Source organism: Ornithorhynchus anatinus, chromosome 16 (assembly GCF_004115215.2).
Source record: "Ornithorhynchus anatinus isolate Pmale09 chromosome 16, mOrnAna1.pri.v4, whole genome shotgun sequence".
In the NCBI taxonomy this organism is placed as follows: domain Eukaryota; kingdom Metazoa; phylum Chordata; class Mammalia; order Monotremata; family Ornithorhynchidae; genus Ornithorhynchus; species Ornithorhynchus anatinus.
Genome location: NC_041743.1, coordinates 24,552,593 through 24,568,329, shown reverse-complemented (window position 1 = coordinate 24,568,329; position 15,737 = coordinate 24,552,593). Strand labels below are relative to the sequence as shown.

The 15,737-nt window shown below is 46.7% G+C and overlaps 1 protein-coding gene across 2 annotated transcripts in view; it reads left to right on the top strand.

Moving 5' to 3' along the window:
* GRK5 (G protein-coupled receptor kinase 5) overlaps positions 1-15,737 on the top strand; it is a 263,650-nt gene that overhangs the window by 232,426 nt on the left and 15,487 nt on the right. For both annotated transcript variants that reach the window (XM_029080574.2, XM_029080575.1), the window contains one exon: positions 154-362. In XM_029080574.2, the coding sequence (XP_028936407.1) occupies positions 154-362 (209 nt within the window). The remainder of the gene's footprint in view (positions 1-153; positions 363-15,737) is intronic.

The following is a 15,737-nucleotide window of genomic DNA, read 5'->3' as shown; positions in this document are numbered from 1 at the left end:
GGAGAGTCTCCCTCTCTCTCTCTCTCTTTATGTCCCCCTCTTTCCCTCTTTCTCCCCCTTCCTCTTCCCCACCCCATCTAGCCCGTGGCTTAGGGAGTCCTCATTTCAACGTCTGTTATGTTTTTAACCCTAGCCATTCTTATCCTCTTCCAGCTCCAGAGGTGTTGAACAACCAGAGGTATGCATTGAGCCCAGACTACTGGGGTCTGGGCTGCCTGATTTTTGAGATGATTGCCGGCCAATCTCCATTCCGGGGGAGGAAAGAGAAGGTGAAGCGGGAAGAAGTGGACAGGAGAGTCCTGGAGACGGAAGAGGTGTACTCCCACAAGTTTTCTGAGGAAGCCAAGTCTGTCTGCAAAATGGTAAGGACTCCCGGTGATTTGAAGCCTCAGGAAAACCCGGACTCGCTCATGAGGAAGCAATGGGGCCAGGTGGAAAACTCCTTTAAAGTCTGAGCCCCTTGAGGGACAGGAATTCCCACTTGGGTATTCTTCTAAGGCTTAGTACAGTGCTCTGCACAGAGTAAGCCCTCAATAAATACAGTTTTAACTACTGGGCAGACTGAGTCTAAGACATCACTCAAAAAACATGAAGGAGAAGGGTTGCTTTACCGTGCCCCTTGAAATGGAAGGAAGGGAAATTTCCGGTAGAGCTTAGGAAGACATTCTGCATTGCTTTTTGGGTTTTTTTGATGGTATCTCTTAAGCATTTATTATATGTCAAACACTGTTCTAAGTGCCGGGTACAAGTTAATTAGGCGGTCCCTGTCCCTCAAGGGACTCAAGGTCTAAGTAGAAGAGAGAACAGGTTTTGAATCCCCATTTTACAATTGAGGACCAGAGAAGTAATGTACCTGGCCCAGGGTCACACAGCAGGATTAGCAGGACTGAGCCAGGATTAGAACCCAGGTCCTTCTGGCTCCCAGGACCATCCCCTATCCATTAGTCCACATTGCTTCTGGATTATAAGGGAGGTCACCGGAACCTTGGAAGAAGATACCAGAGATGGTAAAGAATCTCCTCTCCTGAGTGGCCATTCACTGTTCCAAAGCCCAGGGGCGGGATTGAATGACTTCTTGAAGGGAAGCATTCTGAAATTCTTCTGTACTGCCGTGAGTTATTTGCCGTTTCCTTCCCTGGCCCAGCGGCCCACCGGCTCCCGAGGCCCCTCCCTCCCATCTTCGTCGACTCCAAGGTCTCCTCTTTCTAGTGACACAAGCAGCTGTGCTGGCAAACTGCCTCCTCAGGCAGCTCTCTGAACACTCTACACAGTAAGGCAGGAAGTGCCAAAGCCATGATCCGTGAGATTTCCTCTTACTCCGGACCGCCTGCACCTGCAGGTGGCCGTCGTTTGGAAAGTGGGAATATTTTGGCCGAGGGACTTCTCCGTGGTTGTCGTTTTCCAGAGTTCTAAGGGGCCGTAGCAACGCAGTTCTGCACTCGATTCACTGGGCTAAATTTCACCTGGTTAACGTTTCTGTCCGAACCAGCCTGGGTTTGCTTCAAAGAGATGAGTACCGCTAACTTTAAAATGAAAACACTTCCAGTTTATTTCCTTTCGTAGTTCTAGGATCTCACTTCACAGAGTTAGGAAGGGGAAGAAAACGGCATTGGATTTGTTTGTCCAGATTGTGACTATAACATGAACTCTAGCGAGTATCTGTGATATTTGTTAATACGTTTCAGCTGTATATATGTGCACATATAGCAGCTGTGTGACTTTGGGCAAGTCACTTAACTTCTCGGTGCCTCAGTTACCTCATCTGTAAAATGGGGATTAAGACTGTGAGCCCCACGTGGGACAACCTGATTCCCCCGTGTCTACCCCAGCGCTTAGAACAGTGCTCGGCACATAGTAAGCGCTTAACAAATACCAACATTATTATTATTAGTATTATTATTATTATAATCATCATCACCATTGTATTTGTTAAGCTCTTACTATGTGTCAAGCACTGTTGTAAGATCTAGTGGAGAAACAAGTATCAGGTTGGACACAGTCTAAGTAGGAAAAGGAACAGGCATGGAATCCCTATTTTCTAGGTGAGGAAACCTGAGGCCCAGAAAAATTAAGTGACTTGCCCCAGGTCACACAGCAAACAATTGGCAGTCAGGATTAGAACCCAGGTCCTTTGACTCCCGGGGCTGTGCTCTTTCCTCTATGCCATGCTGCTTCTCTATTTGAAACATAGGTATATAAAATACAAATAACATATATAAACCATTGGCATTAAGGCTGAAATTAAGATAATACTAATAATAATGGTATTTGTTAAGCATTTACAATGTGCCAAGCACTGTTCTAAGCCCTGGGGTAGATACAAGGTAATCGGGTTATTCCACATGGGTCTCATGCTCTTAGTCCCCATTTTGCAGATGAGGTAACTGAGGCCCAGAGAAGTGAAGTGACTTGCCCAAGGTCACACAGCAGACGAGTGGCAGAGCCGGGATCAGAACCCACGTCCTCCGAGTCACAAGCCCGTGTTCTTGCCACAAGGGATCTTCCTCTTAACATCTGGTGTGGCTGCATAAAGCCTCATCGAAATTAATGAGGTGCCACTCGAAATTAAGCAACGGAACTTGCTTAAGCAAGACGTAGGCTTCGGAGTCATACCGTTCACTTGCCCTTTCAGCTCTTCGTTTGGGGTGACAGACGTAGAAATCTGTTTAGGTGAGAGCCGAGTGCGTGATGCTTGCAGTGCGAAGATGCTTATGGTTTTCTTTTTCAACTACGAAGAGATAGAGGTAGAGAGTGGCAGCGGTCGTGAGCCAATGCAGAAAGAAACTGGTTTCCATTCCAAAGTCTGACTGGAAATATGGTGACCTATTGGTTTCTGGGTCCCTACTTAAGGGGACTGAGAAGTACACTCTCCACCTAATTTCTTACCGTTAAACCCCTATCGAAGGATTTAGAGCCCTCTTCTCAGATGAAAGAAGGGAATTAATGGCTTTGATGGGGCCGAGCCTCAGACGCCGGTAAGCATGGCCGGTTGGGAATTCACTGGAGAAGCAGCATGGCTCAGTGGAAAGAGCACGGGCTTTGGAGTCGGAGGTCATGGGTTCGAATCCCAGCTCTGCCACTTTCAGCTGTGTGACTGTGGGCAAGTCACTGAACTTCTCTGTGCCTCAGTTACCTCATCTGTAAAATGGGGGTTAAGACTGTGAGCCCCACGTGGGACAACCTGATTCCCCTATGTCTACCCCAGTGCTTAGAACAGTGCTCTGCACATAGTAAGCGCTTAACAAATACCAATATTATTATTGTTATTATTATCTGTGCTTGGGAGGTAGGCAGAAGGGCTGACACCATGACAAAGTGCCCACACTGTGGAGTAAAAGGCTGAGCAAGGGCAACAAACTGCGCCTTGGTCCCCGGGCCTATCGTTGATACTGATGTCATCATAGATGCTTGTGGTATTTGTTAAGCGCTTACTATGTGCCGGGCGCCATACTAAGCACTGGGGTGGATTCAAGCAAATCGGGTGGGACACAGTACCTGCCCCATGTGGAGCTCACAGTCTCAATCCCTAATTTACAGATGAGGCACCTGGGGCACAGAGAAGTGAAGTGACATGCCCGAGGTCACACAGCAGACATGTAGCAGAGCTGGGATTAGTAACCGTGATCTTCTGACTCCCGGGTCCACGCTCTGTCTACCGTGCCATGCTGATCCTGATGATAGCCTCCCTTTGATCCGGGGAAGAACTGCTCCTATTCTCGTTAGCTGGATTTCTTCAGATAAATTGAGGGTGGGAGATGACCTTTAATGTACAAGTGTACATTATGTACGGTTACGTACATATCTTTAAATTATGTATTATAAATGACATTCGTATTCATGTCTCTCTAGAGAGATTGTAATCTCGTTGTGGGCAGGGAACATGTCTGCTAATTCTGTTGTATTGTGCTCTGTGGGGAGAGAATGTGTCTGTTATATTTTTATATTGTACTCTCTCAAGCAAATAATAATAATAGTAATAATAATGGTATTTGTTAAGTGATTACTCTGTGCCAGGCACCGTTTTAAGGGCTGGGGTTGGAACGAGCTAATCAGTTTGGACACAGTCCATGTCCCAAATGGGGCTCACAGTCTTAATCCCCATTTTACAGATGAGGTAACTGAGGCACTGAGAAGTGAAATGACTTGCCCAAGGTTACACAAAGGACAAGTGGCAGAGCCGGGACTAGAACCCGAGACCTTCTGACTCCCAGGCCCATACTCAATCCACTAGGCCACAAGTACAGTGCTCAGCACACCGTAAGTGCTCAATAAATATGAGTGACTGACTGCTCTCTCGAGCGCTAAGTGCAATGTTCTGCACGTAGTAAGTGCTCAAAGAATACGACTGATTGATCGATAATGGTTTCTTAGTGCAATGTTCTGCCTCTGTCCATCAACCATAATGAATCTAATGGGGAGAGAAGAAGCTTTTCAATAGTGTTAATAGTCAATAGTCATTAACATGTATTAAATGCTTAGAATATGCACAGTGCAACCCTGAAGAAGAAGAAGAAGAAGAATTATGGTATTTGTTAAGCGTTTACTATAGCAATAATAATAATTATGGTATTTACTAAGCGCTTCCAATGTGCCGGACACTGTACTATATGCTGGGATGAATACGAGCTAATCAGGTATTTGAACCCACATGGGGCTCACAGTCTCAGTCCCCATTTTACAAGTGAGGTAACTGAGGCATAAGTGATTTGCCCAAGGTCACACAGCAGACAGGTCCTTCTGACTCCCAGGCTTGTACTCTATCCATTAGACCACGCTGCTTCTCTCAATCAATGCATGCAGTAGAGGGCTAGGGCCCAAGGTCACATCTGGTCCGTTGTTAAGAGCTAAGATCGAGATACAAGACTCGGTCACAGAAGGCAGTGTGAGACTCACGTGGGGTTTGAGATTTGAGGCAATTGAAATTTCATTTCCATTTAAGAGCCAGCTGTGACCCAATTGAAGTGAGGCTGTGCTGGGCCTGGCTGAGACAGACGGGCCTCCAGTAAGATGGCTCACAGTTCGCGTACGCTAGGTCGCAAGAGTGAATGGGGAATGATCTCGGATGTCATCGGACACGGGAGCTTCTGTTTCCAGTGGGACTAGGCCGTCTTTTCCAGTAGAGGGGCGGTGATGTTCCGTCGTCGAAATGGTCCCCTTTCAAAGGAGACGGAAATTGCCTTAAGAGAGCTTGGTCGGACACCAGGAAGAAGGTCTTGGGTTTTGGGGTGCTCGAAAGGCTCCTGGAGGACAGGTGACTGAAGCCGTCAAAAAACCTTGTTGAAAAAAGAGTCGGTCCCCGGGGGACCAAGAAGGGTCTGTGCAGTCAACTTCCCGGAGGCAGAGTGTTGGACCAGTTGACTTTAGGCTCTCGGATTTCCCGACAAAAGCCTCCCAAGACATCAGTCAAGGAACCCTTCAACTGAGGTTTTATTTATTTACTCGGATGGGGCACCTGGAAGCCAAGAACAAACGGGGAAGTGGTAAGACCTCCGGGAGTCTCGACTGGACCAAATGAGGAGGAATAAACAATTCTCCCGAGGTTGAGCAACTGCCTCATCACCACAAGCAGCTGGCTGCTTTCCCTCAAAACCCGAGACCTTCTGTGAGGAGACGGATATTTCTTGTGAGACCTAAAGCAGCTCACTCACACTGATCCCAGTTCAGGATCTGGATGCGGAGGAGCCCCCAGAGATTCGTTCATTCACTCGTTCAATCATTCAGTCGTATTTATTGAGTGCTTTCTGCGGGCAAAGCACTGTACTAAGCTATCGGGAGAGTACAATATAGCAATAAATAGAAACATTTCCTGCCCACATTGAGCTCACAGTCTAGAGAGGGATACAGACATTAATATAAATAAATAAATTACAGATATATACATAAGTGCGGTGGGGCTGGGATGGGGGATGAATGAAGGGAGCAAGTCAGGGTGACGCAGAAGAGAGTGGAAGAAGAGGAGAGGAGGGCTTTGTCAGACAAGACTTCTTGGGCCTTCAATAAGGCTCTGAATGGGAGGACAGTATGCGGACTGGGTTGTAGAAGGAGAAGAGCGAGGTGAGGTAGGAGGAGGCAAGGTGATGGACGGCTTTAAAGCCAATGGTGAGGAGTTTTTGCTTGATACGGAGGTGGATAAGCAACCGCTGGAGATTTTTTAGGAGGGGGGTGACATGTCCTGAACATTTTTGTAGAACGATGATCCGGGCAGCAGAGTGAAGTATGGACTGGAGTGGGGAAAGACAGGAATACCCATGAAGGGCTAAATACCATCCCTACCCCCTGCCAAACAAGATTATTGTTTCTCCTGCTGCATCTTGATTTTTCAGTAAACTCACTAATAGACTTCCTAAATCCTGTATCCACTACATGGGCATAATTTGCTTTCTTTTGGTTTCCATGGCATTTATTATTATTGGGTCCAGAAAACGCAACCCACCACTGGGGGAGAACAAGAAGATTGTTGAACCACCATATCGTCAGCAGTTAAATGTAATAAGCAAGAATCCATGGGTCCCAGTGGGGTAATGGATTCCCCATCTATGTATCCATGCCTACATTTGGTTAAACCTGGAACCAGACTCCATCTCGGCAGAATTTTAATTCATCATCCTTCTGGGCCTTTTCCAGAATCCACAGTGGACACTGAATTCTTCAGAGGAAAGGCATCCTATTTACAAATCCAGAGTATCGTGATTATTGTTGTTTTGTTTCGATTTCTCAATTAAATGACTTTTCACACGGACCAGTTTGGGCACTGCCCTTGTAGTGTATACTACGATTATCTAACAAAGAAGCCTGCAAAGCTTTCCGAGGGAAGTCCTTTGGAAGCATGGAACAACAGCTACAAGGGTGAACAGCAAATGGGCGCTTCTCTGAGGCATTCCCTCCTTATATCCGACACACAGTTACTCTCCCCAGCTTCAAAGCCTTATTTGAAGGCACATCTCCTTCAAGAGCCCTTCCGTGACCAAGCCCTCTTTCTTCATCTCTTACTTCCTTCTGCGTTGCCCTGACTTGCTCCCTTTATTCATCCCCCCTCCCCACCCCACAGCACTTAGATACATATCTGTCATTTATTTATATTAGTGTCTGTCTCCCCCTCTAGACTATTAGCTCATTGTGGACAGAGAATATGTCTGTTATATTGTTGTTGTGTATGTACTCTCCCAAGCGCTTAGTACAGTGCTCTGTATGCAGTAAGCGCTCGATAAATTTGAGAATCACCACCCAGCTAAAGAGTACAAATTTTGTTCTTACAAAAGTAGAACCATGCCCAGGTGACATGAACACCACCATGATCAAATGAACACGCTTTCCACCACTGAGAAGGTGGCTCTCCGGGCCGTAGAAAGCCACTGAAGTCATGATCTTAGCTCTAATTTTGGAGTTTGGTTATTTACCGAAGCCATATGTTGGCGTTCTTGCAGAAATTCACAAGCTTGCAGGAAACCTGATGTGCAGATATCAGCATGAGTTCTTTCTCACTGAATGTTACACTAAGGAAATACCCCAGAGCTTCAAAGATGCCCCCAGAGATGCCTCCTTTCAAGAAGGAATGGAAGAGATCTGACTCTGGAAACCAGAAGAGAAGCAGCAGGGCCTAGCGGAAAGAGCCCGGGCCTGGGAATCAGAGAACCTGGGTTCTAATCCTGACGGTGCCACTTGCCTACTCTGTGACCTCGGGCAAGTCACTGTACTTCTCCGTGCTTCAGTTTCATCATCGGTGGAATGGGGATTCCTTACCCGTTCTCCCTCTCAGGCTGTGAGCCCCATAGGGGACGGGTGCTGTGTCTGACTCGATTACCTCAGTGCTCAGCCCAGGGCTTGGCACATAGTAAGCACTTAACAAATACCACATTTATTATCATTATCATGACTAGCGCAACTCACTGCTCTCTATTTCCACCAAGGATCTACCCAGAATTCTTTTGAACAAGCTCTCGAAGAATGTAACGAATCAAGCACTTTCTGAATTTCGTTGTAGCTTGAAACCAATTCAAGCTCGGCATACTTGATCTGTGGACAGAGCAGCATCTTGGCCTAATGGAAGGAGCACGGTTCTGGGAGTCAGAGGACTTGGGTTCTAATCCCGGCTCCACCATCTGCCCGCCCTGTGATCTTAGGCAAGTCAACCTCCCTGTCTCAGTGACCTCATCTGTAAAATGGGGATGAAATATCACCGTAGCGTGAGCCCCATGTGTAACAGGGATGGTGTCCGATCTGCTTTACCCCAGCGCTTGGGGCTGTGTCTGACCTGATTAGCTTGTATCTATCTCAACTCTTAGCCCAGTGCTTAACATTTAGTAAGCACGTACTAAATACCATTATTTTTATTATTAACCCATAGGTGTAGGGTAGGAAAGAAGACCATCACTGTGTTTTCATAGATCTTACCAAAGCGTTTTAAATATTGAACACAGCAGGCCTCTGGCAGTCAATAAGAAAAACTTAGTCGTCCTGAGTTCACCCAAGTTAGCCGGACTATTCCATGGTATTGTAGTCAGTCGAGCCGAGTTGAAGATTCATATCCTATTCTTTCCCCGTCACCTTTGAAGTGAAGTAAGGCTGGGCTGAATTGCTGTTCCTCATTAGTCAGATTTATTGAGCGCTTACTATATGCAGAGCACTGTACTTAGCACTTGGGAGAGTACAGTATAACAGAGTTGGTAGATATGTTCCCTGCCCACAATGACCTTTTAGTCTAGAGGTGTTCAACCCGATGTAGGTCCCCATACTTGAAGATAGAGCAGCAACCTGGAACCCAGAGCAGCAGCGTGGTCCAATGGCTAGAGCACAACCCTGAAAGTCAGAAGGACCTGGATTCTAATCCTAGCTCTGTCACTTGTCTGCCATGTGACCTGGGCAACCCACTTCACTTCTCTTTGCCTCAACTCCCTCATCTGAAAAATGGGGATTAAGCCTGTGAGCCCCATGTGGGACAGGGACTGTGTCCAATCTGATTTGCTTGCATCCCCCCAGTGCTTAGGACAGTGCCTGGCACATAGTAAGCGCTTAACAAATACCATAAAAAAAGTCAGAGACAGAATACTGTGCCGATCCACCAGGAATCTTTTCCAATTCAGCTGCTTATGAATATCACCAAAATTCTCTAAGGCATCTATTCAGAAATAGCTGAGTGATGGAAATTATGCTCTTGAAATGCAAACAACAGACATGCGGATGTCAGTCCCTCAGTGGTATTTATTAAATGCTTAGTGTGTTCAGAGCACTGTACTAAGCACTTGGGAGAGAATGATATAGCGGACCCATTCCCTGCCCACAACAAGTTTACAGTCTAGAGGGGGAGACAGATGTAAATATAAATAAATGAATGTTACAGTTATGTACGTAAGTGCTGTGGAACTGGGAGAATAAAGGGAGTAAGTCAGGGCAACGCAGAAGGGAGTGGAAGGAAAGGAAAAGAAGGTTTAGTCAGGGAAGGCCTCTTGGAGGAGATGTGCCTTCAGTAAGACTTTGAAGTCAGCGAGTGTAATTGTCTGTTGGCTATGAGGAGGGAGGGCGTTCCACGTCAGAGGCCTGGATGTGGGCGAGAGGTCCGTGGCGAGATGGACGAGACAGAGGTACGGTGAGAAAAGATTAGCATTAGAGGAGCAAAGTGCGCAGGCTGGGTTGTAGCAGGAGAGTAGCGAGGTGAAGTCGGAAGGAGCAAGGTGATTAAGTTCCGTTTGTTTGATGCGGAAGTGGATGGGCAACCACTGGAGGCTCTTGAGGAGAGAGGAAACATGACCACCAATTCGACTGTATTGTACCGTCCCAAGCTGTGCACACGGTAAGTGCTCAGAAAGTAAGATTAGTTGATCGATGCAGATAATTTTGAATCGCTTCGCTGAGGGGAGTGCAGAAGGCTGATAATAAGCCTGCACACGATCTCATCAGCCACATAGGACTTAATGATGTCATTGATTCCACTGCCTAAACTGTACCCCACCCGTTGATGTACAGATAAAGCGAAAACAGAATCAAGAAGCTTTTCGGCAGATAACAGTTTAGCAACAACAGGGCATCGAGCTTCAGAACGCTCGAATGTCCGCAACGCAGGAACGGCGTCCAGCCTCCTGTGCGCAGGCATGCATGACCTCAGAAGGCATTTCCCTCTTCTTGAGTAATTTCCCAAGCGTCACCTGGGAGTCAAACGCAACAAGACATGGCCGGCGTGATGACCTTCACTTCACTTCTCAATGCCTCCAGATCCCTCATCTCTAACAAGGAGACTAAGACCTTGAATCCTGTGTGGGATAAGTCAGTCAATCATATTTATTGAGCACTTACTTTGTGCAGAGCACTGTACTAAGCACTATAAAAGATACCTTCCCCGCCCACAATGAGCTTGCAGTCTGATTGCGGTCAGCCCAATTTTCCTGTATTTACCTCAGCATTTAGTACAGTACCCGGCACGTAGTAAACCCTTAACAGATACCACAAAAAGAAAAACGGCTCTACTCACTGAAATTGAAAGGGGACAAACTCAAAGAGTAAAGGATTTAAACATAGAAGCGCCGTCTCAAATAATGGGCAGTGTAGCTATGGACTATTGAGCAACTACTGCAGTGGGCAGAGCATTGTGGTGTGCAGGAATGGGAGAGCTTGATGTCCTGAAGCAGAGGCTTTTAGGAACATTGGAGACAAAGCGCTCAGCCAATTGCTCTGCTAATTGCTTGCTGTGTGACCTTGGGCCAGTCACTTAACTTCTCTGCACCTCAGTTTCCTCAACTATGAATTGGGAAGTCAATACCTGTTCTCCCTCCTACCTAGACCAGGAGCCTCATGGGGAACGGGGACTGTGACTGTCCTAATGACCTCTTCGTACCCCAGCGCTTTGAACGGTTTTTGACGCTTAGTAAGCACTTAAGTACCATCAAAAAGACAAAGTGTCGCTTTGTTTTGAAACCGGCATCGGGTTCTGCAACTGAAAAAGCTTATTATTATGACAGTGCATTGCCTTTATACTGTATTATACTAAATAGTTGTCAGTCATCTATTGGTCTTTTCAGCCCGACCTTACCCACGTGGGGAAGATCCTATCATCAGCAGTGACATCTTCGCAGAGACCAACCTTAGGTAGATAGATATGGATGAGATTTTTCTAAGCCTCCCAGAGATATAGTACTTGGATCTATACCCTTTATTGACCACTCAGTCAACCCCACAGCACTCCATAATTTATTCATGTATATTAATGTCTTTCTCTCCTTCTAGACTGTAAACTCTTGGTGGGCAGGGAATGCGTATAACCAACTCTGTTATAATATACTTTCCTAAAGGCTTAGTATGGTGCTGTGCACGCAGTAAGTGCTCAGTAAATACGATTGATGACTGATTGACATAGTTATGCAGTAGCACTGCCTTCTACATTGAGCCCAACTTATGATGAATATTCTGTTCCAACGGATGGCTGACTAGTGTTTGCGGACCCCCTCCGAGATCTGAGTTGAACATTAGATCTGCTCTGATGTACTTCAATTTCTCCATTAGCTTCAGCTCCTCTACCAGACCCATTCATTTCATTAGCATCTCTGGAAATGTTCTTGAGATACTTTTGCCTAGGGAAATAATATCAGCAGTAAATCACTGCTCGATTATGTTTATCCAGCGGTAGAGTTTTCGTCTGCGTGGTTGGCATTTCTTGGTTTGTTATGGTGGCTCTCTGATGGTATATTGTTTTTGTTATAACTGAACGGATTTTTCTCTCACCTAAAGAGAAATAGATTTGTGCTGATGTGTGCATTCTTAAATCAAATCAATCATATTTATCGAGCACTTATTATATGAGGAGCACTGTACTAAGCACTTGGGAAAGTACAAAACAACAGAATTAGCAGGCATGTTCCCTGCCCACAACAAACTCAGGGTCTAGAGCTGTTCAGCTTCGTAAAGGCCCCCATCCTGGAGGATGGGGTAGGAAACCCGGAGGTTAGAGCAGCAGGATGGCCTGGTAGATAGAGCACGGGTCTGGGAGTTAGAAGGACCTGTGTTCTAATTCCGGCATCACCACTTGTCTGCTCTGTGACCTTGGGCATATCACTTCACTTCTCTGTGCCTCAGTTTCCTAAAAAATAATAATAATCATGGCGTACCTACCAAGCACTGTACTAAGCGCTGGGGTGGACGCAGTCCATGTCCCACGAGGGGCTCACACTCTCAATCCTCAGTTTACAGCTGAGGTAACTGAGGACCAGAGAAGTGAAATGACTTGCTTAAGGTCACACAGTAGACGAGGGGCGGAGCCAGGATTAGAATCCGTGACCTTTTGACTCTTAGGCCCGTGCTCTAGCCCTTACACCATGCTGCTTCTCTAAAAATGGGGGTGAAGAGGAAGGGAGAAAAGAGGAAAATGCTCGATCCCCTCAGGACAGCCTGCGTGTCCCCTCCTTTCTTGAAGCGGGCATTTGAGGCCTCTCAGTGGGTCGCAGGCTTAGCAGCAGGCGGGCAGTGCCAGCGTTTCTCCTGCCAGGCTAGCTAATGCTGCTCCGCTATCCCTTGGCACTAAAGAGCAGCATTAGGAGTCAGCGAGCGGACAGCAGCCACAGCAACTGCTCGAGAGAATCACTCCCAGGCTGTTTAAGTAGCTGCCAACCGGTTGGGGGGCGAGCCTCGACTCCACGGAGCCCTGTGCCTGCCCCAAATGGCAGGCAAGCGAAAGGGCAGAAGAAGCTGGCTTTCTTCTCTGGGGGGTGAATAGTCCTGGAATGTTGGATTATTTATCTTGACGGTGTTCGTTAAACGCTTACTATGCGCCAGGCACCGTACTAAGCGTTGGGGTAGATACCAGCTACGCGTCTGTGTCCCACATGGGGCTCACAGGCTTTAATCCCCACCTTACAGGTGACGGAACTGAGGCCCAGAGAAGTGAAGTGAGTTGCCCAAGGCCACACGGCGGATGAGTGACGGAGCTGGGATTAGAACCCATGTCTTCCGACTCCCAGGCCTGTGCTCTTACCTTCAGGCCACACTGCTTCTCATCATCCTCCCCGAATCCTTCTATCTTGGTATTCAGTGTGTCGGTAAATCCTCCTCCATAGCATTTCCCAGATTTGCCCCTCTCTATTCAGTCAACCAGGACCCTGGGTCAGGCACTTGTCATAGCCTTGGTTAGCTTCTGTATCAGCCTCCTCACTATTCTCCCTCCTTCTAGTCTCTCGACTTCCCACTCCATACTTTCTTCTGCTTTCGGGATTGTTTTTCTAAAACTTTGCTGTACATGACTTCTTTCTCCACAAAAGCGTTCAGTGGTTTCCTTTTCTCGACATCCATTAGAACGTCTTGACGATCGGCCGTCAGGCACTCCGTCGGCTCTCTCCCTCTCACTTATCCACTCTCTTCTCCCACTGCACGCCGGTTCGCACTCTTCCTTCCTCTCAACCTTAACCTGTTCACTGGGCCTCATTCTCATCTCTACCTCCAAATCCTTCCCTTTTCAGATTCACTGGAGACCATAGTAACTCTCCTAATCTTCAAAGCCCTTCTGAAATCACATTTCCTCCAGGACGCCTTCCCTGATTAGCTTTCTCTTTTATTATTATTGTTGTTATTATTGTTATTATATAATTATTGATAGTAATAATTGTGGTATTTGTTAAGCATTTACTAGGTTCCAGGGACTGTACTAAGCGTTGGGGTGGATACAGGTAAATCGGCTTGGAAACCGTCCCTGTCCCACATGGGGTTCACAGTCCTAATCCCCATTTTACAGATGAGGTAACTGAGACATAGAGAAAGTGAAGTGACTTGCTCACGGTCACATAGCAGAGGAGTGGTGGAGTCAAGATCAGAACCCAGATCCTTCTGCCTTCCCGGACCTTGCTCTATCCACTAGGCTGCTGCTTCCCAGGTTATCAATCAATCAGTGGTATTTATTGAGGGCTTACTATGTTCAGAGGACTGTACTAAGCACTTGGGAGCATACAGTATAATAGGATTAGCAGACACTTTCCCTGCCAATAACGAGCTTATAGTCTAGACCTTACAGTCTAACTCATCACTTCTGCACTAACCTGCACTTACATACCCATACCTATCCACAACAATTCCGTATTTTTCAACCGATGTAGTTTCTCGTTTAAACACTTTCAAATCTGAGTACCCATTTTTCTTTCTTCTTTTTCATCTGAATTCTCCCTTAGACTCTAAGTGCTTTGAAAACAAGGATCATGTCTTCCATCTCCATTATACCCTCCTAATTGCTTAGGGCAGTGCTCTCTACATAATAGGTGCTCAGTAAATACCACTGATGGACTGATTGATCTGCAAAGCCAACCAGTCTGACAGTAAGTCTGTGGAAACCACAAATGTCATTCTGCTTTATATACAACCGATCGATCGGTCAGCGCTCGGTATTTATTGAGCGTTTAGTAATGATAATAATGATTATGGTATTTAAGTGCTTAACTATGTGCCGGGCACTATACTTAGCTCTGGGGTAGAGACAAGCAGATCGGATTGGACAGTCCCTGCCCCACGTGGGCTCACAGTCTCGATCCCCATTTTACAGATGAGGTAACTGAGGCCCAGAGAAGTGAAAAGTGACTTGCCCAAGATCACGCAGCAGACAAGTAGCAGAGTTGGGATTAGAACCCATGACCTTCCGACTCCTAGGCCCATGCTCTATCCCACCACGCTGCCTCTCTGATGAGGAGAGTGTTGGGCTGTCGGATCTGAATGGGGAGGGAGTGCCAGGCCAGAGGAAGGACAAAGACAAAGGTTTCTCGGCGGTGAGAGAGATGGCAGTGAATAGGTTGGCCTGAGAAAAATAAAGTGTGCACGATGGGTTTTCGTAGGAGGAGATCAGCGAGATAAAGCAGAATGAAGAGAGCAGACTTAAGTGCCTAATTGCATCTTCAATCAATCAGTGGTATTTATTGAGCACTTCCCATGTGCAAAGCACCGTACTCAGCACTTAGGAGAGTACAGTACAACAAGGATGGTTAACACATTCGCGGCCCTCAAGGAGCTTACGGTCTTGAGGGGGACATCTCCTTTGTTGTACCAGAATTGTCATCTAGGCAAAACCCTGTCCGATTCAGGAACGGTCGAGGAAATAAGCAGTTGAATCCGAAAGTCGAGCATATCCTTTGGGAGAACGTCAGAGAGAATGTATCCCTGTAAATCTAGGAAGCATCTTAAGGTATCGGCAAAGGGAAATTCCAGATTATACGGCATCCCGGCTGAAAATCGGGAGGCAGCTGTGGCAGATAGACCAGCATGGCATGCCACAATCCAAAAGGGAACAGAAGGCCCGACCGAATTGTAAGAGAAGGAGGCGGAAGTGAAAACGCAGCCTAATGCTACAAATAGACATGACAGTATAGCAAAGGACGGTTTTTGGGTGTGGACTACTCCAAGTAGGCTTGGGAGAGCGGCTTCTACAGTGGCCTTTTCAACTAAACACCCAGACAAAGGAGGGCCTCAAGACCAAGAGCCAAACACTTAAATATGTATGTGTGCGTTTCAGTTTTATTGTTGGAAGCTATTGTGGCGTTCTAATGGTTTAAGAAAGAGCTTGAGATCAATCAGGCAATAGTATTATTAATAATTGTGGTTTTTGTTAAGCGCTTACTATGTGCCAGGCAATGTACTAAGCGCTGGGGTAGATACAAGCAAATGCGGTTTGGACACGGTCCCTTTGGGGGCTGACATTCTCAGTCCCCACTTTACAGAGGAGGTAACTGAGGCACGGGGAGTGAAGTGACCTGCCCAAGGTCACACAGCAGACATGGGGTGGA